The 27104-nt window shown below is 41.7% G+C and overlaps 1 protein-coding gene across 1 annotated transcript in view; it reads left to right on the forward strand.

Annotated features, from left to right (window-relative positions):
* TMCC3 (transmembrane and coiled-coil domain family 3) overlaps window positions 1-14222 on the forward strand; it is a 150198-nt gene extending 135976 nt beyond the window's left edge. Inside the window, exons 3-4 of the mRNA XM_069764730.1 lie at window positions 8911-9046; window positions 13491-14222. Coding sequence (XP_069620831.1) covers window positions 8911-9046; window positions 13491-13793 — 439 coding nt within the window. The 3' untranslated portion in view covers window positions 13794-14222. The remainder of the gene's footprint in view (window positions 1-8910; window positions 9047-13490) is intronic.
* Window positions 14223-27104: the final 12882 nt, after the last annotated feature.

Below are 27104 nucleotides of genomic sequence, written 5' to 3' on the forward strand. Positions count from 1 at the left end.
CAGAGGAGGACAATTTTATATTATAGGATGATTTATGTAAACTAGAAGCTTGGGCTGATAAATGGCAAATGAGCTTTAATGGGGATAAATGTAAGGTCATGCACTTGGGTAGAAGTAATAAGATGTATAACTATGTGCTTAATTCTAAAACTCTGGGCAAAACAGTCAATGAAAAAGACCTGGGTGTATGGGTGGATGACAAACTCATATTCAGTGGCCAGTGTTAGGCAGCTGCTACAAAGGCAAATAAAATAATGGGATGCATTAAAAGAGGCATAGATGCTCATGAGGAGAACATAATTTTACCTCTATACAAGTCACTAATTCGACCACACTTAGAATACTGTGCACAGTTCTGGTCTCCGGTGTATAAGAAAGACATAGCTGAACTAGAGCGGGTGCAGAGAAGAGCGACCAAGGTTATTAGAGAACTGGGGGGTCTGCAATACCAAGATAGGTTATTACACTTGGGGCTATTTAGTTTGGAAAAACAAAGACTAAGGGGTGATCTTATTTTAATGTATAAATATATGAGGGGACAGTACAAAGACCTTTCTGATGATCTTTTTAATCAGAGACCTGAGACAGGGACAAGGGGGCATCCTCTACGTCTGGAGGAAAGAAGGTTTAAGCACAATAACAGACGCGGATTCTTTACTGTAAGAGCAGTGAGACTATGGAACTCTCTGCCGTATGATGTTGTAATGAGTGATTCATTACTTAAATTTAAGAGGGGATTGGATACCTTTCTTGAAACGTATAATGTTACAGGGTATATACACTACATTCCTTGATAGGGCGTTGATCCAGGGAACTAGTCTGATTGCCGTATGTGGAGTCGGGAAGGATTTTTTTTCCACAAAGTGGAGCTTACTATTTGCCACGTGGGTTTTTTTTTTTGCCTTCCTCTGGAACAACATGTTAGGGCATGTTAGGTTAGGCTATGGGTTGAACTAGATGGACTTAAAGTCTTCCTTCAACCTTAATAACTATGTTACGAATAGATGGTGCTATAACACAGCAAACCAAACACTATAGTACTAAACTTCAATGCATAATACTAGTCACACTGTCCTTCCTGGAATGGATAGAACAAAGCTGGTTATATGTTCTGTGACCATGACTCTATCACAATGTGTAGAAAATGCCTTATAGGCTGCAGACAGACACTATCAACATGCATATTTAATAAAGCTGAGTCCTACAAGACTTATGTGCAGGCTTCAGAGCTTAGCTGTTTGTTATTCGGGATTCTCCTGCTTCCTGATTCAAAACTTGGTAAATTATGTTGTACTTAGTGCAGCACAGTGGCTCAGTGGTTAGCACTGCAGCCTTGCAGTGCCTGGAGTCCTGGATTCAAAGCCCACTAAGGACAACATCTACAAGGAGTTTATATATACTCCCCATGTTTGCGTGGGTTTCATCCGGGTTCTCCGGTTTCCTCCCACACTCCAAAGACATACTGATAGAGAATTTAGATTGTGAGCCCCTATAGGGCTAGTGATAATGTATGTAAAGCCCTGATAAGATAGCACTATATAAGTAAAGCATAATAAATAAATAATAAAAGGACTGTTCCAACAAAGGGTCATTTAAATGAGTATAAGCCGAGATTTTCAGCCCATTTGTGGGGGGCTGAAAGTCCCCCTCTCGGCTTATACTCGAGTCATACCCAGGGGTGGGCAGGGGAGGGGGAGCGGGAGCTGTCTAATTATACTCACCTGCTCCTGGTGCGGTCCCTGTCTTCCCCGGCGCCGGCAGCTTCTTCCTGTACTGAGCGGTCACATGGTACCGCTCATTACAGTAATGAATGTGCGGCTCCACCTCCCATAGAGGTGGAGCCGCATATTCATTACTGGAAGGCTAGGTTCCTTTTGCGTTAGGGCAATGCGTTAAGCGCATAGCGCTAACACAATGTTTCTTTTTGGTCCGCGTTCGCCGTCTCCGCTAGCGCACATCCCCGATCTGCGCTAGTGAGGACCGGACCTCGGACACTGCAAGCAGCGTCCAAGGTCCGTCACAAAAGAACGGCACATCGCTAGCGCGTGCCGAAAATGGCACGCGCTAGCGATGCGCTTCAGGCAGAAATAACATTGCTGTCAATGGGTGCGCTAATGGACCCGTTGCACGGCGTAAATTGCGACATTTTCGCCGTGCAACGCTGTCCGTTAGCACTAACCCATTAATGCAATGGGAACCTAACCTAATGAGTGGTAACGGTGACCGCTCAGTACAGGATGAAGCTGCGGGTCGGGGAAGCAGGGACTGCACAGCGCCAGGAGCAGGTGAGTATAGTGGGGAGGGGGAGCACTGCACGATATTCACCTGCTCCCCGTTCCGGGCGCCGCTCTGTCTTCAGCAGAGACGCTCAGGTCAGAGGGCGCGGTGACGTGGTTAGTGCGCGTCCTCTGCCTGAACGTCAGTACTGAAGATGGAGTGGCGCCGGAACAAGGAGCAGGTGACTATTGAAAGTGCCGGGGGCCTGAGCGACGGAGAGGTGGGTATGTGATTTATTTTTTAACGCAGCAACAGCAAATGGGGCAAGTGTATGGAGCATCTATGGGGCCATAACGTTTGTGCAGCACTATATGGGGCAAGTGTTTGTATGGAGCATCTATGGGACCATAACGTTTGTGCAGCATTATATGGGGCAAGTGTCTGTATGGGGCATCTTTATAGGGCCATAATCAAGGTTTGTGCAGCATTATATGGGGCAAATATCTTTATGGAGCATCTTAAGGGGCCATAATCAACATTTGTGCAGCATTATATTGGGCAAATGTGTCTATGGAGCATCTTTTAGGAGGTCATTATTAACCGTTATGCAGGATTATATGGGGCATATTTTAATATGGAGCATTTTATGGGGCCCATCGTAAACTTTATGGAGCATTATATGGGGCTCCTGATTCAATATGGATATTCAAAAACACTTAACCTACTGATGTCTCAATTAATTTTACTTTTATTGGTGTCTATTTTTACTTTTGACATTTACCGGTAGCTGCTGCATTTCTCACCTTAGGCTTATACTCGAGTCATTAAGTTTTCCCAGTTTTTTTGTGGCAAAATTAGGGGGTCGGCTTATACTCGAGTATATACGGTAAATGTCTTTTACTCAAAAAATCGTGTTCGATATCTGCGCTCCTTTGTTTGTCGCTTTTTCTCTTTTGTGCTGCATCACTCCATGGCAGAGATATTCGCTTTTGTTACCTTTTTTGGAGCGTTCTACTGTATGAAGAAAAGTCAAGTTGGAGTGCAAGTAGAAATTTCACAGTCTTCGCAGAGGGCGTGCACGGTTAACCCTGGCTCCTAAAAGCTGGCAATCACAGGAGCAAGGGGAAAAAGCGCACACCTCCAGAGGAGACTGAAGAAACGCCCAGTTAAACCGCAAGCAGAAATTTCACATACTGCGCTCCAAAAGCTACAATTGTGAGTATCCAGCTTTGCAGTGGTGTGATGTAGCAAAATGGAAGAGTGTCAGAATCGGGAGATTTTTACAAAGTAATTAGCTATCATCTCGAGCAAACAGTAGGTCCTCTTTAAATCCTTGTAAAGGAAATGCTTTTATTGTTTGTTTTTAGATAGAAGCCAGCATTCAAAATGTAATTTAAAATGTTACAATTTGTATTTCTTCAGATTACATGGGACATATCAGCAGGTTTTTGCAATGTAATCTGAGAACAGCATATACTATAGGGTCAGTGAGCCCGATTCCAGCAATATGTTACTTACTAGGCTGTTTGGTGTAGGTTTGATAGAATTCATTTTCTTTGTAGATGTAACAGTAATCAGAATACACAGCCGTTTAACCCCGCCCCCACCAGGGATCAGTAGTTTCCTGTGCATACTATATATTGTCAGATAGCTGCCAATCGATGGTAGGGGTGGGGTTACACAGAGTAGCTGGACTGGACTGCACTGAGACCTAGTCACAGTGATAATTTCCTGCTGATAAAGCACTGATTGTATTGAAACTACAACACAGCCTAATAAGTTATACATCCCTGAAATCTGCCTCTATGGCTCTAGATCTTGCTGTCTATGCTCAGATTAAATGTCAAAAACCTGCTGATAGATTCTCTTTTAAAAGCATATCATGTGATACGACAAATAATGGACATGTAGCACTTGGTACTATGGTTTAGCCTAGGTTATGTTTGATAATACAAGTAGGTGCTGCAAATTGTAATAGAAGGGATTGGTACCAGATTCTAAACGCTTACCATTGGAGTTTATCTGTTGTTTCCTCTGTATCCTGTATACTGCCACTTCCCCACTGATGCGATGGCACTCGCGTCTGACGTTGCCACATATGATGGTACGGAGGTATGGAGCCTGTGAGTGCGCGTCAAAGGGGGAGGATTCTTTATACATTTCGAGCCTTCATGCTGCCGCCCGTGGCTCACATAGTATTTAGGAGTTCCTGTGCATCGAGATTAATTGTATCACTGATCTTATAAGCACAAACCTTTGAATAAGCCTCCTGATGTGCCCAATAAGTTTAGTAATGGGCGAAACGTGGCAAGGCGCTCTGATGTAGTATCTGGGGATTGGATAATAACGATGGCTATATTAGCCTCTCGGTGATTAGAAGGGGCAGTGTGTGTCTGGGGCATGTTTCTTAAATGAATGGATGAGTGCGCATCCTGATTTCTCCATAGATTATGAGGGATTTATCCTCTAGTATAGTAGAAGCTGTTTGTTAAGCAGTCTATGAACCAGGCAACATATTAGAATATCCAGAAAGCGGTTATTGGATACTCTAGATATAGGTTACATATTTACACTGGAGTATCTATACAGAGAGGATACAGACTGGAGGGAATACATCTAGTGCGATTGTGCAAGATACTTGGTTGCCGAGAACAATCCAATTCAAATGATTGGCCAAGTGCATACGTAAACTCTCATTAGAGTAATGCAGTTTACATTTGTATGTGGTGCTGTGCAAATTCCTCTATAAAGTTTCCGAGACAGTCTTGCATAGGTGGGTTTTAACTCACTAGTGGATATCCCCCTGAAGGATTATAAAGTGTACTGTTTCATGAATATTAAAAGAACACAGTTGTTGATTTTATCTTCATTAGAATTCACAATATGATCCTGACATTTACCTATCGGGGCATAGTGCAAAAAGCACAGTGGATGTGGTTAAACATTTTAACAATAAATGGCGACATTATAAGATTATTCTAGTCCACTACAGTCAGTGAATCTATGAATTTGTTTTGATGGGTAATTTTGAGTTGAAGGTCCTCGATCACTGAAACATGTACCACAGCTGCTCACATATTTCAGGTTATTATGCCCATAGTCATAGTGCCCGATTCATTAAAGCTTTCATGCCAGAATTCTGTTGTAAAAGCTTTTGAAAAGATGCTAAATTTAGGCGCAACTCGGAGTTGAGCCTACATCTATAGGATTTTGTGTTTTCACTCCAGGTTCTCACATCTGCGCTGAAATGTTCACAGTTGGGTGAGACAGAGGCACAGTGATTCCACAGCCCATCTATTGTAATTCATGACAAGCTGTGGCATTCTTTGCTCCAGAAATCTCACTCCAGTATCTAACTGGAGTAGTGCACGAGGCACATGACACTCGCCACACGCTCCCAGTCCATGATGAAAAATGCCATTTCATGAATCAGGAGCATCTGACTCCAGCACGCCCCGTCATTAAGACTGGTGTGAACAACGCTGGTCTTCATGAATCGGGCCCATAGTGTAGAAAAATGTACAAAACCGTGATTTAAAACTACAAGGGTATGTGCACACGATGCGGATTTTGCCGCGGATCCACAGCGTTTCCGCAGCTGCGGATCCGCAGCAGTTTCCCATGAGTTTACAGAACAATGTAAACCTATGGGAAATGAAATCCGCAGTGCACATGCTGCGGAAAAAATGCGCGGAAACGCAGCGTTTTATTTTCCGCAGCATGTCAATTCTTTGTGCGGAATCCGCAGCGTTTTTACATCTGCTCCAATAGAAAACTGCAGATGTAAATCCGCAGCGGAATCCGCAATAGAAAACGCAATAAATCCGCAGGAAAAACCGCAGCGGTTTTGCACTGCGGATTTAGCAAATCCGCTGTGGAAAAATCCGTAGAGGAGCTTTCTACGTGTGCACATACCCTTAGGCAACCATTCGTGGTGCCGAGCAAAATCACATGATCGAATTGACTACTGCTGATCTGGATACAAGTGACATGACCTAATACTATAATTGGCGTATGGCTGCATGAGTTAAACATTTTAATGGCCAAATAAATGAGGATAACAGCGAAAAAGTTGGTCCAGTAATATTACAGAACTATATCATGTCTGGTATTTAAACCTTTAGGAATGCAAGTTTTTAGCATGAAAATCCAAAAGGTCCGTTTTAATAGCTTGCGGTGATGGTCTCCACCTCTAACCAGTTTCATGACTCATTCAGAAGCTTGTTTTTCAGATTAGAGGTGTCATTAGAATGAATTTATGTAAGGTGAAAGGAGGCAGCAGAAAAACTACTTTTTCTTTTATTACCCGCATCAGACAGATGTGCTCTTATTCTAGTTTTTAGTATGTGTTTAGCTCATCCTATATATTGGATATGAGAACCTGTATATGATGACAAATTGTCTGGCAGTAACATTTTGGGGACTTGTCACCCTGTGTGTTTGACTAGTGGCAGTGATTTGAGAAACCAGGGTGTGCTGAATGTGTCGGGGTGTGATTTGTGCCCACTGCATAGCTTAAAAACAGAAGTTGAGACCTGGATTGAGTGAGGAGAGATAAATTAACCTGTGAAGGCGCACTCCACGTCACGTGTTGAGAAGTATGTATGTGACAAACATGCAACGAGATGACCTCCGTTTGTGTTAAATAAAAATAAAAAACCTTAAACCTATTACTGTCACATTTTTATACTACAAGTTATGTGATTGTAAGAAAAAAACAAATGTTAAAAAACAAAAACGCTTGTATTGTCATACAAATTAATTTTAACCCCTTGGCAACATGTCGAAACATTTGGGAGCACACCCTATGACGCCTTGCTCCAGTCACCTGACCTCTGCAGCAAATTGGACATACAGTAGCAACCAAAAGTTTTGCATTTAAAAAAAAAAAAATGTGATTGCTTTTGTCTGGTTGCTGTGATTCCATTTTCCTAGTGAGTTTAGTAAACCGGAAGCAAATGGTTTTCAGCTAAAAGGATAAAAATTGTTTGACATTGTTTTATCCCTTTGTGTTAGTATTCAACATTTGTTGGGCCAAATTTTTGAGGTAGTTATTGGGAGTCGAAATTTTTTTGTTTGTGTTTTTAGGTTCAAACATGGCAAAGACAATCAAATTTATCACCAGATGTCAGGAAGCTTATTATTCTGAGAGTGGAGTCAGGCAAAAGCCAAAAAGAGGTAGTTAAGGAATTCAACTAACCTTAGTCAAGTGTTATGTATAATAAATAAAGAAAAAGGTTATGTAACAGCTGACAAACCTAGAAGTGGACGACCACGGGAAGCTTTCTCCAAAGTTGATCACATTAAGAAAAAGTCAGCATCTGATGTCCATAAAAGTGGTGTTCAAATTTCGCAGAAAATGAATGAAGAATATGTGGTCAAAGTGAGTCGCCAAACTGTGGTGCAATGGCGGAGAGCAGTAGGGTTGAATGCACGAGTTCCAGTCAAGAAGCCTTTCATCTCTGCAAAGAACCGGAAGGTCCGACTTGAGTTTGCCCAATAATGGAAAGAATCAGATTGGTCTTAGGTGTTGTGGTTGGATGAATCCAAGTTCAGTCTGGTAGTGATGGCAAGCATCATGTATACCACCCAATTGGCAAACATTAATGATGTAAGGTAGCAAACAACTACAGTGAAACGTGGTGGCAATGTCATGGCTTGGGGCTTCTTTTCTGCATCTGCCGTACTAATGCAGCATCAAACCAGTGTCAAACTAGCGTCTTCGTAAGAGCAATTACATCTGTAGAATGTATTGAATATGGTGCATCCGCACGGTTTACATGCGGTTTACCTGCGTTCAAAAGACGGCAGCGCTTTCGATGCTGCGAACATACGTTGCGTCCAAAGAGCTGCTAGTTCTGGATCGTAGGCACCCTAAAGTCTGGTCATGCGCAGTACGCGCCTCTGTAGCTGGGAAGCATACACCCCGCTTCAGAGGCAGTGATGCAGCCAGAATGAGCGGCGCGCATGTTCTAAATTTGCATGAGCTGCGATGACTCGTGGAAAGAAGGCTGACTAGTCTGGGGCAACTAACGCATAGCAAACGGGGACAATATGCTTTTTTTTTTTTTTTTTGTAAGCCTCATTTATACTGAAAAACCTTATACAGGGATAGTTAGGTAGGGAATTTACTCATAAATAAGTGAATGCTGCTTGGTTGGAGGGCATGGTGAATGTGACAGATTCCCTTTAAAGTAAAGAGAAACCTGCATGTTTGCTTATGGTTCTTTTAACCACCAAACTGCAATTTACGCGCCCTTAATAAATTGGCTACGTAAATTAAATCAACAAGTATAGGTTTGGGCCAAAATTTGCTTCATGTCCATCTACTCAATTCTACATGCAATTCTGGCCTAAATTGCATCTTTTCCAAATCCCGTCCATTTTTCTTGTCACCTTACAAATTTGCACAAGTCAAATTTGGCAACTAAAAAAGTGTCATAAAATATTAGTAAATGTGGACCGTGTTTATTGTGTAACTTACCCCTTGCTATGTACTTTTGTACACATCTATATTGCTTTGTAATATCAATACAGGACATATAGAAATCTTCTATTTTGATGGCTCCAATCTTCTGTGAAAATGACTTTTTTCCGTTACATCCTGTGAATGGCTTACTTCAGCAACCTGTTCTATATTATGCTTGATTTTATTTTATTTTTTGCTAATCTCAAGTGTTGCTCACATTTTAGATTTGAAAGACTTGAAGACCAACTGAATGATCTTACTGACCTTCATCAGCATGAGACCACGAACTTAAAGCAGGACCTGGCTAGCATTGAGGAAAAGGTGGCCTACCAGGCTTATGAAAGGTCCAGGGATATTCAGGTACAGATCAAAGCTTACATCATCTGATTAGTAGAATAAATCCATTTTTTTCTACTCGGATTAAAAATTGTCCTCTTGCCAAGTAAAATAGAATTATTCTTGCAAATATTTACAACAAATTAAATAAGCATTGCATCATATTGGTGATTTAGTGCTGGCACAGTTTCCATTCTGCTGCTGCCCTCTGCTGGCACACAAGTTAGTGCACTAGAAATAGATTACAGCCATTGTAAGGCTAGGTTGTCAGTTATACACCACTTTGTGGATCATGTCAGAATACCCAGAAAACAGTATTCTGATGGGACTCCAGACAGAGCCATTCATTTGAAAGCAGTTGATGGAGTCACTGGAGGCTGTCTGGCTTCTGTTGCGACTGTTGGAGGCCAGACCTTGTCAACAGTGATGTCCTCTGCTTTAGTTAAGTGAATGGCTCTGTCTTTATTCCCTTCATAGCACTGGTTTTTGTGATTCCAACAGAAATCCTGACTTAGTGCACGTCAGACCGCTGTATTAATTTGGATCTAGCCTAATATTCCTTTGTTACAGGCCTTGGTTAAAGACTGTTATCCAGATCTTGTAAGCAACCATTGTACATAGGTAAATGTACAAGTCTGATAGCATAGCTCCTGGTGTGTGACACTAATGAATTTCATGGATCATTGATTTGATTCACAGTACTATTGTTCTAGTGCTGCTAAAGGTACCGTCACATTTAGCGACGCTGCAGCGATCTAGACAACGATGCCGATCGCTGCAGCATCGCTGTGTGGTCGCTGGAGAGCTGTCACACAGACAGCTCTCCAGCGACCAACGATGCCGAAGTCCCCGGGTAACCAGGGTAAACATCGGGTTACTAAGCACAGGGCCGCGCTTAGTAACCCGATGTTTACCCTGGTTACCAGTGTAAATGTAAAAAAAACAAACACTACATACTTACATTCCGGTGTCTGTACCCTGGCGCTCTGCTTCCCTGCACTGTGTGAGCGCCAGCCGTAAAGCAGAGCGGTGACGTCACCGCTGTGCTTTACGGCCGGCGCTCACAGTGCAGGGAAGCAGAACGCCGGGGGACGCGACAGACACCGGAATGTAAGTATGTAGTGTTTGTTGTTTTTTACATTTACACTGGTAACGAGGGTAAACATCGGGTTGCTAAGCGCGGCCCTGCGCTTAGTAACCCGATATTTACCCTGGTTACCAGTGAAGACATCGCTGAATCGGCGTCACACACGCTGATTCAGCGATGTCTGCGGGAGATCCAGCGACGAAATAAAGTTCTGGCCTTTCTGCTCCGACCAACGATGTCACAGCAGGATCCAGATCGCTGCTGCGTGTCAAACACAACGATATCGCTATCCAGGACGCTGCAACGTCACGGATCGCTAGCGATATCGTTGTTAAGTTGGTCAGTGTGAAGGTACCTTTAGTTTCAGACAAATGAAAAAGGAAAGATATATATCTTGGTACCATGTTAGCCAGTGGATAGAAAAATATGTAGAATTGAGAGTCCTCAGTGGTTGATACCTTTTAATGGCTAACTGAAAAGATGGTAACAAATTGCAAGCTTTCCAGACTACTCGGGTCTCTTCATCAGGCACAGACTAAAAGAAATTCTGAAGAATCACATATTTATGCTCAACACAGCACAGAAAATTGCCATAGATAAGACAGGTGACGTGAAGCAGAACTACCATTATGTGAGTGATAAACAGTTATTTTCATAAATAATGGGACAGTTCATAAATAAGGAATGTTTTATTGTCCTCTGATTGGGGTCTGGTTCTGTTATGATGACCCCACAAGATCTGAGGGTAAATTCCTTAGTTGATGTAAAAGGACATAAATCCATGCGACACATTCATTCCTGCACTGAGAGTGCCAAAGGTCATCATCAGCTTATATTCCAATACTCTTCTGTCTCTCTGAGATTTGAAGTTACCTTTTAATACAAGTAATTTCATGTCCATAATGTTATGATTGGGGAGACAAAAATGTATTGCCACAGGTAGATCCATTCTTTTTTCTCTTATTGTATGGCAATTTGAGTTCATCCTTGTTCTCAGTTTCTGCCCTGTCTCCCCTACATACAGACCCCCAGTTGGACATTTAGTACAAATGGAACACACCCTGTCTGCTATTGTCTATTAGCATGTAAAGCTCTTGTGAGGTACCCCAGGTCCTCTTCATGGGAAAGCAAAAAAAATGTACATAGCACGGCATTGCTGTAGTACAAATTAGTGCCAACTATCAAAATGCAGTAATTAAAACAGTAGCCCAACAAATTACATCTCAAATTGGGTATTGGCCTTAGCAAGTTCTGTTGCACACGTTCATTAATCGCCTGTGACCCACCGGTCTGACTAGTCTCCTGTATGGATTGGTCACCAGTAAACTGAAATATGACAGCGTTTCAGAGAAAATCAGAGTTAAACCCATATGACTGAACTTTTATAGCCAAGATCTGATGCATGTGGTATGTACCAGCTGTCAAGTTCCCTTTTAATATGGCGGACTCCATGCACCGATTCAGTGCAGCATGGAGTTTCTCTGAGATAACAGCTAAGTGCTAGTAGTAAGAAAAGCCAAACCTGCAGTTTCCTTATAGGAAATTGTCTATACAGTATATAAATAATATGCAGTATACAGCCAAATGATCTAACTCCCCTGTAAAGCCAGCACATAATTTATTTCTGTAGGTTGCCTTTAAACAGTTTTGCTTCTTCCACGTACTGTATAGCACATCTATTTTTTCTATAGCAATTCTGTAGGATATGTTCTGTCTTCAGGGTAAAGAAATGCTGAATATTTCCTGGAGTATCAGGGGAATAAAGTGTCCTTAAATAGCTGTACTTTCTTCCGATATGCTTTTTGGGCTCTAAAGCATAAGCACTTTGACCTCACATTATAGAAACGTGCTCAATAATTGAGATGGCTACGGAGCCTTGCTATCCTTGCTGCTGTCAGCAATTTGAACACCGCTACAAATCTTTTGGGAAGATGGTGACAGGAGTACTCTTTCAGAAGACTACTGTGCCACATGCCTGGGCAATGCCTGGAGGGCAGAAGGCTTTTGTGTTTCCATGTAGAGTGCACTGAAGTGAAAAGATTCTAGCTATACATTTTTATTAATGTCATGTTATACTTTCTTAAAAGCTTGGTCTTTGCAGAGCATTTCTTCCCAAGTTGATCCTCTACTTAAATACAATCAGCATTTGGATATTAGTATAGCAACAAGGATATTTGAAAAAAACACTTCTACGGCTGTGTATACCACATAGTGGGGTTTCCCAAATCTGTTTTGTGATGTGGTGGGCTCAGGATAGGTCAGTGATACCAAGTTGTGGTCATTCCAGCCCCGAATACCTAAGAGTTAAGGCTCCTTCAAGCGCTTGCTTAGGCTTCTTTCACACTAGCGTCGGAATCTCCCCGTCGCAATGCGTCGGGGAGAGATTCCGACGCTAGCGTTTAACGCTTTGCACAATGGGTGCAGCGGATGCATTTTTCCGGCGCATCCGCTGCCCCATTGTAAGGTGCGGGGAGGTGGGGGCAGAGTTCCGGCCGCGCATGCGCGGTCGGAAAAAGCGGTCCGTCGGGAGAAAAAAACGTTACATGTAGGGGTTTTTTTTCCCGACGGTCCGCCAAAGCACGGATGCGAAGTGTGCAAATCCGTCGCAAATGCGTCGCCAATAGAAGTCTATGGGGAAAAAACGCATCCTGCAAGCACTTTTGCAGGATGCGTTTTTTCTGCAAAACGACGCATTGTGACGGATTTACAAAAAACTCTAGTGCGAAAGTACCCTTACTGGCCCAGTTCTGAACATCATGTAGTGGTTCTGCAGTTTGGACTTATTCTCTTGGAAGGGATCAAGCTGCAGAACAAGTTGCAGGTGATACATCATGTATGGTGCTGTGCCAGGTAAAAACTGAAGAGGACACCGTAGACACTGGAGTAGGTCTTCAATCAGCTGACTGAAACTGATGAGGAACTTTCCTCCATATCAGACTCTTGGCATCCTCATCAAAGTCTCCAAAAACTCCTTTTTATACACCCTCCTCTAGCCAAACACTTTTTAGGCAAGATCTGCTACTGCTACCTGCTGGCTTACGCTTGTTTCACACTTGCATTTTCTTTTTTCAAATCAGGCAAAATCAGGATCCAGTTTTTGCCCATTAACTTTAATGGTGTCAGGTAGAATCCAGTTAATTCAGGTTGCTTCCTGACAACATTAAACTGAATGGACGAAAAACTGGATCTTGAAAAGATCAGGATTTGGCTGAAAAACCTGATTTTGCCTGACTTGAAAAAAACACAAGTGTGAAACCAGCCTCATTCATGAACCTTTTATATGCTCAGTTTATCTACTAGGGCTCACGTTTATACAATGCTCATGTCAGGACAGACCACAAAATGCACTAACTTAAGTTTTATTTCCTGTGTTTTTCATAGGAAGCGTTGGAATCCTGCCAGACTCGGGTCTCCAAATTGGAGCTTCACCAGCAGGAACAGCTAGCTGTACAGTCCGAATCTGTGAATGCCAAAGTGCTCCTGGGCAAATGCATAAACATCCTTTTAGCCTTAATCACTGTTGTTCTGGTTTGTGTGTCAACTATTGCAAAGTTCACTGCTCCGATGATGAAGAGTCGTTTCCACGTATTCTGCACTTTTTTTGCAGTAACACTATTTGCAATTCTTTACAAAAACTGGGATCACATAGTATGTGCCCTTGAACGGGTCGTCCTGCCAAGATGAACACTCCAATCTGTGTGCCCCGTTATTTAATCTGTGGACTTTTTTTTTTCCACCAGTTTCCACAGTATTTCAGTTACTTGCTTGATTTTTGTAAACAATTTTGGCATAGGCACTTTCATATTTTGCCTTAAACGTGCATATCTTGATTCCTTTTAAGCCTGGTATTGGGAATAGTCTCGTCTCCCCCATGTCTGGATTGTTAAAGTTTTGGTCTGGATGCACATGGCCTACCAAAGCTGTTCTTTCTTCATGATTTATCATTTGGATCTCCTCATGCAGTGTGATCAGACTTGAGAGAGCAAACCTAATGGATTTTTGTTGTACATATGAGTGTTCTCTTAAATGTATTGCCTGATTTATGTTGTCTTTATTACCTGTTGGCTACGGAAAGAATACCCAAAAACTATACACTATATGGAGGAAATCAAATGATGTCTTTTTGTCAGTAATGGTCATGAGGATCATAACAGAATGTTTTTTTTTTTTTTTTTTTTTTAAATATACAGTGGGGCAAAAAAGTATTTAGTCAGTCAGCAATAGTGCAAGTTCCACCACTTTAAAAGATGAGAGGCGTCTGTAATTTACATCATATGTAGACCTCAACTATGGGAGACAAACTGAGAAAAAAAAATCCAGAAAATCACATTGTCTGTTTTTTTAACATTTTATTTGCATATTATGGTGGAAAATAAGTATTTGGTCAGAAACAAAATTTCATCTCAATACTTTGTAATATATCCTTTGTTGGCAATGGCAGAAGTCAAACGTTTTCTGTAAGTCTTCACAAGGTTGCCACACACTATTGTTGGTATGTTGGCCCATTCCTCCATGTAGATCTCCTCTAGAGCAGTGATGTTTTTGGCTTTTCGCTTGGCAACACGGACTTTCAACTCCCTCCAAAGGTTTTTTTATAGGGTTGAGATCTGGAGACTGGCTAGGCCACTCCAGGACCTTGAAATGCTTCTTACGAAGCCACTCCTTCGTTGCCCTGGCGGTGTGCTTTGGATCATTGTCATGTTGAAAGACCCAGCCACGTTTCATCTTCAATGCCCTTGCTGATGGAAGGAGGTTTGCACTCAAAATCTCACAATACATGGCCCCATTCATTCTTTCATGTACCCGGATCAGTCGTCCTGGCCCCTTTGCAGAGAAACAGCCCCAAAGCATGATGTTTCCACCACCATGCTTTACAGTAGGTATGGTGTTTGATGGATGCAACTCAGTATTCTTTTTCCTCCAAACACGACAAGTTGTGTTTCTACCAAACAGTTCCAGTTTGGTTTCATCAGACCATAGGACATTCTCCCAAAACTCCTCTGGATCATCCAAATGCTCTCTAGCAAACTTCAGATGGGCCCGGACATGTACTGGCTTAAGCAGTGGGACACGTCTGGCACTGCAGGATCTGAGTCCATGGTGGCGTAGTGTGTTACTTATGGTAGGCCTTGTTACATTGGTCCCAGCTCTCTGCAGTTCATTCACTAGGTCCCCCCGCGTGGTTCTGGGATTTTTGCTCACCGTTCTTGTGATCATTCTTACCCCACGGGGAGGGATTTTGCGTGGAGCCCCAGATCGAGGGAGATTATCAGTGGTCTTGTATGTCTTCCATTTTCTAATTATTGCTCCCACTGTTGATTTCTTCACTCCAAGCTGGTTGGCTATTGCACATTCAGTCTTCCCAGCCTGGTGCAGGGCTACAATTTTGTTTCTGGTGTCCTTTGACAGCTCTTTGGTCTTCACCATAGTGGAGTTTGGAGTCAGACTATTTGAGGGTGTGCACAGGTGTCTTTTTATACTGATAACAAGTTTAAACAGGTGCCATTACTACAGGTAATGAGTGGAGGAAAGAGGAGACTCTTAAAGAAGAAGTTACAGGTCTGTGAGAGCCAGAAATCTTGATTGTTTGTTTCTGACCAAATACTTATTTTCCACCATAATATGCAAATAAATTGTTAAAAAAACAGACAATGTGATTTTCTGGATTTTTTTTTCTCAGTTTGTCTCCCATAGTTGAGGGCTACCTATGATGTAAATTACAGACGCCTCTCATCTTTTTAAGTGGTGGAACTTGCACTATTGCTGACTGACTAAATACTTTTTTGCCCCACTGTATATCATTCCATTTAATTGCATGAAGAGAAATTGAGGTGCCACGGAAGAGAATAGGCTTTTGTTACAGATTTGCCATAAAAATAGTTAGTCCATTTATTTCTATAAGATAATTGATCACCAGAAAGTTCACTGCATACAAATGACCCTTTTTATGCAGAGACTTTAACTCAGAACACCTTGAAAGCACGGGGAAAAAAAATGTATTGTTTGTACTAAATTGGCATAAACCTTAGTGATATGTCACACACATATGTTTACTTGGCCACATGCTTTACAGTGATACCCGTCTGTTGTCTACAGAACAATTATAAGTATACTTACACATGGGAGATTTGCAGAAATTTGTGGCCAATTCATTCATCTGAATGGCATTTGACCCCACGATAACCCTATTTACATGAATTTAACTGTTTTTTTCCATCATAGAAATGTCTGCAACAAATCTGCCGCATGTATATACACTAACAAATAAAGTAGCACTCTGTAGCGCTATAGCACAAAAGCATGACATATATGAAATTTGAGTTCCATTTCTGCTCTAGAAAAAAAGGAAAAATTGACAAGACTTGGTGCATAAATTGGCCAAATCATGTGTACCTAGGAGCTGCGATAAGGCGATTCTCATTGCTGGGAACCTATCTAATGTCAATCCTCTCCTAGGCTAGGGTTCCCAGCATCGAGAATCTCCTTATCGCAGCTCCTGGATATACATGAATTGGCCTATTTATGCGCCAAGTATTCTAAATTTGTCCTATTTTCTAGAGCAGTAATGCAATTCAAATTTCATATATGTCATGTTTTCGTTCTACAGAGTGCTACTATATTTGTTAGTTATATATGGGGATTGCTACTCTTAGTTTGCACCTGTACACACCGGTCTTCTGTTTGGAAGCGACGGTGAGTCTTTTGTTATTTGCATGTATATACACACCTTGAGATGGCCACTACTACAAACCCAAATATACTTAAAAAGTTTAAGAAGACTACTGCTCAAGAAAATGTAGAAAATGCGATTCAGAACAATGTTTATACGACAATTCCGGAAGCACCAGGCTCTATCTTGCATATGCCACATTGGCAATGCTAATCCTGTAGTGCGGCAGGTATGAACTATTAGGACTTTGTATTCGGCTCTTCTCTTTTCTGTACTCGCGATTTGCATTATTAGTAGACATACTCCGCATGTTTCAGCTATGAAAGATACTTCAGCCGCAGATCTTAATCACTGTAGAGAAATGTATACAATTCACTTCTATTTTGCAATCCTAGAGTAATGCTCAGATGAGTTATGAGCAGCAAGTTAAACATAACGTTGTGAAGCTGCATTTCTGTCATTTGTTTTCTCCAAGGTGATGCCAAGTGAAATAAATGGACAGGGTAGATGAGAGGAGAAGACATGTCGCCTAATTGCTGGTACCAGTGGCGCTGCATATGAGTGAGTTGTATGGAAAACCGAGTGTTCTCCGAGTATCTTGCGTGTGCTCGTACATTGTTTGTGTCCCCGCAGCTGCATGATTTGCAGCTGCTAGACAGCCTGAATACAGTGTGGCTTCCCTAAGAAACCCTGCATATGTTCTGGTTGTCTAACAGCTGCAAATCGTGCAGCTACGGGGACACAAACCTAATCTACAAGCACGCCCAAGATACTCAGAGAACACCTGAGCATGCTCAGAACTCCCGAGTAACGAGCACACTCGCTCATCACTAGATATGACCTCAGTCTCTGAACATATCCTAATTCTCCACACTAAACCTGTTTCCACTTCGGATTTGCGCTGCTGCAGCTTGGCCTCTTCATACTCCACATGATTAACTTGCACAATTGTACATTTTCTTGGATACCACTAATTGCACGTTTCTAAACTGTGAACAGAGCAAAGTGAGTTTATTTTTGTTTTTGTATTTTGCTGCAATGTATAGAGGAGATTCTTCGATCAGGATTATATTATAAACATACGGTTTGGTGCAATGGAACCTAGAAATATTTATTTTTTCCATTATTGGAGTGTAATGCAGTTGTATACAATAAGTATAGTACCTACAGACTACTAATGATGAAATTGCATTTTCTTCCTCCCCTTTATATAAATATCTTTGGCACCAGCAGGAACTTCTTGGAAGCCGATTGTAACAGCTGTACCCTGATTTGTTGAAGAAAATAGCATTTTAGAATTGTGAACTTTTCAGAAAATCTTGCCTCTTTATTAGTGTTTCATATGCTGACTACTGTCTGATCTCTGTGGATGGTGAAATTTGGTAATCTTTTGAATGGCAGTAACCCCATTAACAAGGCCATTGTTGAGTCGTAACATGCTAGATGCTGCTCTGGGTCTACTAATCTGAAGTGGTGCTGGGTATCCTGGCAGGATGGAGGAGGCTTGTAGGACTCTGATCCTGCAGCCACATCAGTAGACAATAGCAGCCGATCCAGAGTCTTAGTATTGAGGGGTTGTGACTTTTAGAACAAAACCATAACATTACTGCTTTGCAGGCTGATAAGAGATTATGAGTGATACATCCAGGTTTATCCTGGTCCCATGATACAAGCTAAATACCTCTCCTGTAGTGTCAGTAATGTTATACCGATACTTAAGTACTCACAGTTATGCTGACTTACAGATAAGTTTACACAAGTTTTTCAGGGGTTTTTTTTTTAAATGGTAAATGAAGGCCATTTTGATTTTTATGAACGTGTTCACATTTTCTATTGAGCAGTCACCCTCAGCAGGGATAAAAATCTAATATTAAATGCCGTATATACTCGAGTATAAGCCGACCCCCCCTAATTTTGTCTCAAAAAAACTGGCAAAACTTGCAGCAGCTACCGGTAAATGTCAAAAATAAAAATAGATACCAATAAAAGTAAAATTAATTGAGACATCAGTAGGTTAAGTGTTTTTGAATATCAATATTGAATCAGGAGCCCCATATAATGCTCCAAACAGTTCATGATGGGCCCCATAAGATGCTCCATACAAAATACACCCCATATAATGCGCCATACAGTTCATGATGGGCCCCATAAGATGCTCCATACAAAATACACCCCATATAATGCGCCATACAGTTCATGATGGGCCCCATAAGATGCTCCATACAAAATACACCCCATATAATGCGCCATACAGTTTATGATGGGCCCCATAAGATGCTTCATACAGACATTTGCCCCATACAATGCTGCACAAATGCTGATTATGACCCCATAAGATGCTCCATAGACACATTTGCCTCGTATAATGCTCCACAAATGTGGATTATGGCCCCTTAAGATGCTCCATAGAGATATTTGCCCCATATAATGCTGCACATGGCCCCATACAGATATTTGCCCCATATAATGCTGCACATGGCCCCATACAGATATTTGCCCCATATAATGCTGCACATGGCCCCATAAGATGCTCCATACAGATATTTGCCCCATATAATGCTGCACATGGCCCCATACAGATATTTGTCCCGTATAATGCTGCACATGGCCCCATAAGATGCTCCATACAGATAATTGCCCCATAAAATGCTGCACATGACCCCATAAGCTGCTCCATACAGATAATTGCCCCATATAATGCTGCACATGGCCCCATAAGATGCTCCATACAGACATTTGCCCCATATGCTGTTGCTGCGATTAAAAAATAAAAAAAATCACATACTCACCTCTCAGGCCCCCGGCACTTGCTATATTCACCTGCTCCCCGTTCCACCGCCGACCGCCGCTGTCTTCCCATCCTCTGCACTGATGATCAGGCAGAGAGCGGCGCGCACTAATCGCGTCATCGCGCCCTCTGACCTGAGCGTCACTGCAGAGGACGCAGAAGACACCACGGGGAGCAGGTGAATATCGCGCACGGAGTTCTGCGGTCACTGCACGTCTGTTCCCCGTCGCCGGCAGCTTCTTCCTGTAGTGAGCGGTCACATGGTACCGCTCATTACAGTAATGAATATGCGGCTCTACCCCTATAGGTGTCCATATTCATAACTGTAATGAGTGGTAACATTTGACCGCTCACTACAGGAAGAAGCTGAAGGCTCTGGAGAAAAGACGTGCAGGGACTCCGCCAGTAGCAGGTGAGCGTATTACACAGCTCCGCTCCCCCTCCACTGCCGACCCCTGGGTATGACTCGAGTATAAGCCGAGAGGGTTACTTTCAGCCCAAAGAAGTGGGCTGAAAATCTCGGCTTATACTCGAGTATATACAGTATATGTCCACATGTAATTTTCTTTTGTTGCTATCCGCTTCAGACAAAATCTGGATATATGCTTCATTAAGATGTATTCTATCTAGTTATCTTCTTACTGGGATATCCTTGTAGCACTCAGCATTAAAGGGAATCTGTCAGCAGGTTTTTGCTACTTCATCTGAAAGCAGCCAGATGTAGGCTAAGAGAATCTGAATCCAAAGATGTACAGTCATGGCCAAAAGTATTGACACCCCTGCAATTCTGTCAGATAATACTCATTTTCTTCCTAAAAATGATTGCAAACACAAATTATTTGGTATTATCTTCATTTAATTTGTCTTAAATGAAAAAACACAAAAGAGAATGAAGCAAAAATCAAAACATTGATCATTTCACACAAAACTCCAAAAATGAGCCAGACAAAAGTATTGGCACCCTCAGCCTAATACTTGGTTGCACAACCTTTAGCCAAAATAACTGCGACCAACCACTTCCGGTAACCATCAATGAGTTTCTTACAATGCTCTTTGGAATTTTAGACCATTCTTCTTTGGCAAACTGCTCCAGGTACCTGATATTTGAAGGGTGCCTTCTCCAAACTGCCATTTTTAGATCTCTCCACAGGTGTTCTATGGGATTCGGGTCTGGACTCATTGCTGGCCACCTTAGAAGTCTCCAGTGCTTTCTCTCAAGCCATTTTCTAGTGCTTTTTGAAGTGTGTTTTGGGTCATTGTCCTGCTGGAAGACCCATGACCTCTGAGAGAGACCCAGCTTTCTCACACTGGGCCCTACATTATGCTGCAAAATTTGTTGGTAGTCTTCAGACTTCATAATGCCATGCACACGGTCAAGCAGTCCAGTGCCAGAGGCAGCAAAGCAACCCCAAAACATCAGGGAACCTCCGCCATGTTTGACCGTAGGGACCGTGTTCTTTTCTTTGAATGCCTCTTTTTTCACCTGTAAACTCTATGTTGATGCCTTTGCCCAAAAAGCTCTACTTTTGTCTCATCTGACCAGAGAACATTCTTCAAAAACATTTTAGGCTTTTTCAGGTAAGTTTTAGCAAACTCCAGCCTGGCTTTTTTTATGTCTCGGAGTAAAAAGTGGGGTCTTCCTGGGTCTCCTACCATACAGTCCCTTTTCATTCAGATGCTGACGGATAGTATGGGTTGACACTGTTGTACCCTCGGACTGCAGGGCAGCTTGAACTTGTTTGGATGTTAGTCGAGGTTCTTTATCCAACATCCGCACAATCTTGCGTTGAAATCTCTTGTAAATTTTTCTTTTCCGTCCACATCTAGGGAGGTTAGCCACAGTGCCATGGGCTTTAAACTTCTTGATGACACAGGAACATTCGGGTCTTTCGAGATGGACTTGTAGCCTTGAGATTGCTCATGCTTCCTCACAATTTGGTTTCTCAAGTCCACAGACAGTTCTTTGGTCTTCTTTCTTTTCTCCATGCTCAATGTGGTACACACAAGGACACAGGACATAGGTTGAGTCCACTTTAATCCATGTCAACTGGCTGCAAGTGTGATTTAGTTATTGCCAACACCTGTTAGGTGCCACAGGTAAGTTACAGGTGCTGTTAATTATACAAATTAGAGAAGCATCACATGATTTTTCGAACAGTGCTTTGCCCACCCCCTTTTTTATGTTTGGTGTGGAATTATATCCAATTTGGCTTTAGGACAATTCTTTTTGTGTTTTTTTTTCATTTAAGACAAATTAAATGAAGATAATAATACTAAATAATTTGTGTTTGCAATCATTTTCAGGACGAAAATCTGACAGAATTATCTGACAGAATTGCAGGGGTGTCAATACTTTTGGCCATGACTGTATCAGATTACTGGATGCAGTTGTCCTGATGCCATCAGAGCTTTTAAGATTTAGCAATGAAGCAGAGCTGAGAAACCTAACCCCGCCCCTACCAGCCTTTCAATGTACATTGTCTATAGATAGTGAGCTGCTTATCACAGGAGGGGTGGAGTTGAACGATTACGATTACCCATATGCCTGATAGTCACAGCAATGATAATCACCAGGTTATTAATCCTTCAGCCTAAGTAATCACCACCACACAGCCGGTCATGTGACATATCCGTGAGGTCATTGTTTTAACCCCCATCAAGCTGTCCTCAAATTACCTAGCAAAAGCCTGCTGACTGATTCCTTTTAAACAATTTTGAGAGTGCAGCATGGACATTGAGAAGCAAACACTAGCTCTCATGGAGACTTTCATGTCTTGTGACATGTTTAAGAGTTATTCCCTACATTTTGGGAATAGCGCTTTAGGTTGGAAACCTCCATTTTGATTCTATTGTTCTAGGTTTCTGATGGGCCAATATTGAGGACTAGAGTCAAACTGGGGCAGGGAATTCTTCATAAATTCTTCTGGCACTTGTTCTCAATAGGAAACCCTAAATGGATAATGCTTTGCTATGCCAGGATATGTCTTTAATAAAATTCACAGTTTTTCTTTTTATTTACAGTGCAATTTAAATATTTTCTATTTTTTAACACTATTTCGATATGTTTCTTACAATGATTTATAGGATTAAAAATCCACGTACTGTAATACATCTATAGTTAAGGCAAAGAAAAACTTTCCTAAAATGTAAAGCTATGCTATAGGAATAATTGTGCTCCTCTGTTTTAAGAAGGGGTAAATTTAATACTTGAGGTGATTGCCAATCCTAGTATTATAGTCTCCATATGATCAATGACAAGAAGTAAACCTAAATGTGTTTTGGGTGCTTCATTATGTGACCTACTGAGCGAATGCTACACTTTGATGTCCACAGTCTTCTACACATTGTTATTCTTTATCTATTTGTGTATTGTAATGATTTTGTAAAATTAAATGTAAACTATTTTAACAAACTTGAGCTGAACGGAAAAGTTTTCTTCAGAAAAACCCTTTTCGCCTACTTAGCTGGAGGTAAGAGAGGGGCACAAAGATCTCTGCATTACATGAACACCCACATTAAATGGGGTGGGGTAATGCTTCATTTACCCTACAAGATAACTGCATGGGAATTGTGTACCCATGCATCATCTATACACTGAAGGCCTGCCACAGTAAACTAGGGCTTGTTTAAATTGGACAACCCCCACCCCTTTAAGGAAAACCTTTCACCAGGTCAAGAGTATCCTGGTTTACCCTTATTGTATTCTCGCTGAGTTTTCCTTTTTTTAAATCCGCCATATGGGGCTGGAGATATGGGACTTTTAGTTCTCACTCTGTGATCTTTTCCAAGGGGGCACTGCTCGCTAAGTAATTACGCAGAGCAGCCTAAAGACACACTTCATTAGAAACGATCACAATTAACCTCAAATGATAATACCCGCATCTCTGGAACCGTATGGCCGATTTGAAAAAGAAAAATATTGCAATACTTGGACGCAGCAAGAATAAAATAGCAAAACTGTTCACTTTTGTGATGGGTGACAAGTTCTGTTTGAGTAATGTTCAGAAAATCAACTGCCCATTTTAATGGGAAACTGTGATTGCTTGTAGGAAGGTGTAAAATATGTTTCATACTGTTCATGAAGATAAGATTTATACATATGTATACAGACTTGTGTGATTTCCATGTACATCATGTTTGTTTTTGTTTCTACAAATTTATATGAAAAAAGATTTAGTTAACACTAAATAAATATTGAAATGAAATGTTTGTTTTCTTTATAGTCAGTTAAACCTGTATGTACAAATATTGGGGCTCCTACGCATTGCATCTACAGAAAATTACATAACATTCTGATTTCATAGGTATTAACATTCTGTTGGTTCCCTAGTTACAGATATAACTGCCCCTGTTCTTCTTGGAAGGATTTCTACAAGATTTTGGAGTGTATTTATAGGAATTTTTGCCCATTAATAATTAAGAAGAGTTGTAAGGTCAGGCACTGATAAATGACAGAAATGGGTCACAATCTCTTTTTTTCTAGTTCTTCACAAAGTGGTTTGATTGGGGTAGAGGTCAAATCTGTGCGCAGAATTGTTCTACCCGAGACTATGCTATTGTTGCCAACTTCAAAAGTTGATTAACCTCTCCACAGTCTTTGACGTACCCATATGTCATGGTTGGATAGGGGTTCCTGAGCTTTGGCATATGTATACCTTATGGTGATTGTGCGGAGTTCCACTTAACCTACAGCCGATATTCGCCTGTCCACCCCTAGCATTTTAACACTCTCAATGCTGCAATCAATACCGATTGCAGCATTTAGAAGGCTGGAAGAGGGATGGGGCTCCATCTCTATTTCCATCTGTGCCCCTACGATATCATCGTGAAGGCCCAATCATTGCTACAGCAAGCCTGTTAGACCATGCCGGGCAGACCTTAAGATCTCTATATTTTCAATTCCGGATTGGAGTGCCCACCTTTTCTGGGATTGTTGGAGACATCTGCTGTGCTTTATGTAACATTCTGCGTGCAGAATTCCTCTTCCAACCCACAACTGAACTCTGGCTGGAAAATGCTGCAAGTGGACAGCAAACACATTCGGATAATGAAATATGCCGGAAGTGGATCTGAATATTTCAATTACAAAAAATATTTTTCTGCTCTCACGGCGATTGCAGATGCTAAATGTCGATTTGTCGCTGTTGATGTTCGCTTATTTGGATGAGGAAATGACTCAGACTTTAAAAAAACTTCGACATGGGCCAATGTTTGTATGGTAATAATTTAAATTTTCCATCGCCACAACCTCTTCCAAACACTGAAAGACAGCGAATGTCATTTGTTGTGGTTGGGGATGAGGCTTTCAAATGTGAGCCAATCTACTAAAACCGTACTCTAGCCGGGACTTGAATCACACCAAAACGATTTTCAACTATCGACTGACAAGTGCACGAAGAACTGTGGCATGTGCCTTTGGTTTGCTGACATGTAAATGGTGCATTTTGGGAACATCGATCAGTCTAAAAACAGAACATTGATGATGTGGTCAAAGTGTGTGTTGTTCTGCATAATTACATCCTGGCAAAAGAGCGACAACAATTAGAACTTGACCAAACTGTTGCTAGCACTTTGCAGGATTACTGTGATCACCCTGAGGACTACAGTGGAAGTTGCCCAAGTGAGGGATAAGTTTGCTGCTTACTTTTTCGGACGGGCAGCACTGTGGCGCAGTGGATAGCACAGCAGCCTTGCAGCGCTGGAGTCCTGGGTTCAATCACCCTGAGGACTACAGTGGAAGTTGCCCAAGTGAGGGATAAGTTTGCTGCTTACTTTTTCGGACGGGCAGCACAGTGGTGCAGTGGATAGCACAGCAGCCTTGCAGCGCTGGAGTCCTGGATTCAAGCCCCACTAAGGACAACATCTGCAAAGAATTTGTATGTTCTCTCCGTGTTTGCGTGGGTTTCCTCCGGGTTCTCCAGTTTCCTCCCACATTCCAAAGACATACTGATAGGGAATTTAGATTGTGAGCCCCAACGGGGACAGCGACGATAATGTGTGCAACCTGTAAAGCGCTGCGGAATATGTTAGCGCTATATAAAAATAAAGATTATTATTACTATATTGGCGGTGTGGCATGGCAAGACAATATGGTTTAATACACTTGCAAGTAAATGTACACTACCGTTCAACAGTTTAGTGTCTCAGACAATTTTGTGTTTTACATGAAAAATCATACTTTTATTAATCAAATGAGTTGCCAAATTAATTGAAAATCTAGTCCAGACATTCACACTGGTCGAAAAAAAGATTTTTATTTGAAATCATAATTTTCTCCTTAAAACTTTGATTTCGTCAAAGAATGCTCCCTTTGCAGCAATTACAGCATTGCAGACCATTGGCACTCTAGCAGTTAATTTGCTGAGGTAATCTGCACCCCATGCATCCAGAAGCCCCTCCCACATGTTGGTTTGGCTTGATGGGCATTTTTTGCGTACCATAAGGTCAAGCAGCTCCCACAATAACTCAATAGGGTTGAGATCTAGTGACTGCACTTGCCACTCCATTACAGATAGAATACCAGTTGCTTGCTTCTTCCCTAAATAGTTCTTCCATAATTTGGAGGTGTTCATTGTCCTGTTGTAGGATGAAATTGGCGCCAATCAATCTCTGTCCACAGGGTATGGCGTTGCAAAATGGAGTGATAGCCTTCCTTATTCAAAATCCCTTTTACCTTGTACAGATCTCCCACTTTACCAGCACCAAAGCAACCCCAGACCATCACATTACCTCCACCATGCTTGACAGATGGCATCAGGCACTCTTCCAGCATCTTTTCAGTTGTTCTGCATCTCAAATATTCTGTGTAATCCAAATACCTCAAACTTGGATTCGTCGGTCCATAACACTTTTTTCCAATCTTCCTCTGTCCAATGTCTGTTTTTTTGCCCATATTAAACTTTTCCTTTTATTAGCCAGTCTCAGATATGGCTTTTTCTTTGCCACTCTGCCCTGAAGGCCAGCATCCCGGAGTCGCCTCTTCACTTGTAGACGTTGACACTGGTGTTTTGCGTGTACTATTTAATGAAGCTGCAAGTTGAGGACCTGTGAGGTGTCGATTTCTCAAACTACAGACTCTAATGTACTTGTCTTGTTGCTCAGTTGTGCAGTGGGGTCTCTTTCTACTCTGGTTAGAGCCTGTTTGTGCTCTCCTCCGAAGGGAGTAGTACACACCATTGTAGGAAATCTTCTGTTTCTTGACAGTTTCTCGCATGGAATAGCCTTCATTTCTAAGAACAAAAATAGACTGAGTTTCACATGAAAGTTCTTTTTTTTTTCTGGCCATTTTGAGAGTTTGATGGAACCAACAAATGTAATGCTCCAGATTCTCAATTAGCTCAAAGGAAGGTCAGGTTTATAGGTTCTCTAATCAGCCAAACTATTTTCAGTTGTGCTAACACACTTGCACAAGGGTTTCCAAGGGTATTGTAACCATCCATTGGCCTTCTTGCACCGTTGGCAAACACAAAGTACCATAAGAACACTGGAGTGATGGTTGTTGGAAATGGGCCTCTATACACCTATGAAGATATTGCAT

The sequence above is a fragment of the Ranitomeya imitator genome, chromosome 4 (genome assembly GCF_032444005.1).
Source record: "Ranitomeya imitator isolate aRanImi1 chromosome 4, aRanImi1.pri, whole genome shotgun sequence".
NCBI classification, from domain to species: domain Eukaryota; kingdom Metazoa; phylum Chordata; class Amphibia; order Anura; family Dendrobatidae; genus Ranitomeya; species Ranitomeya imitator.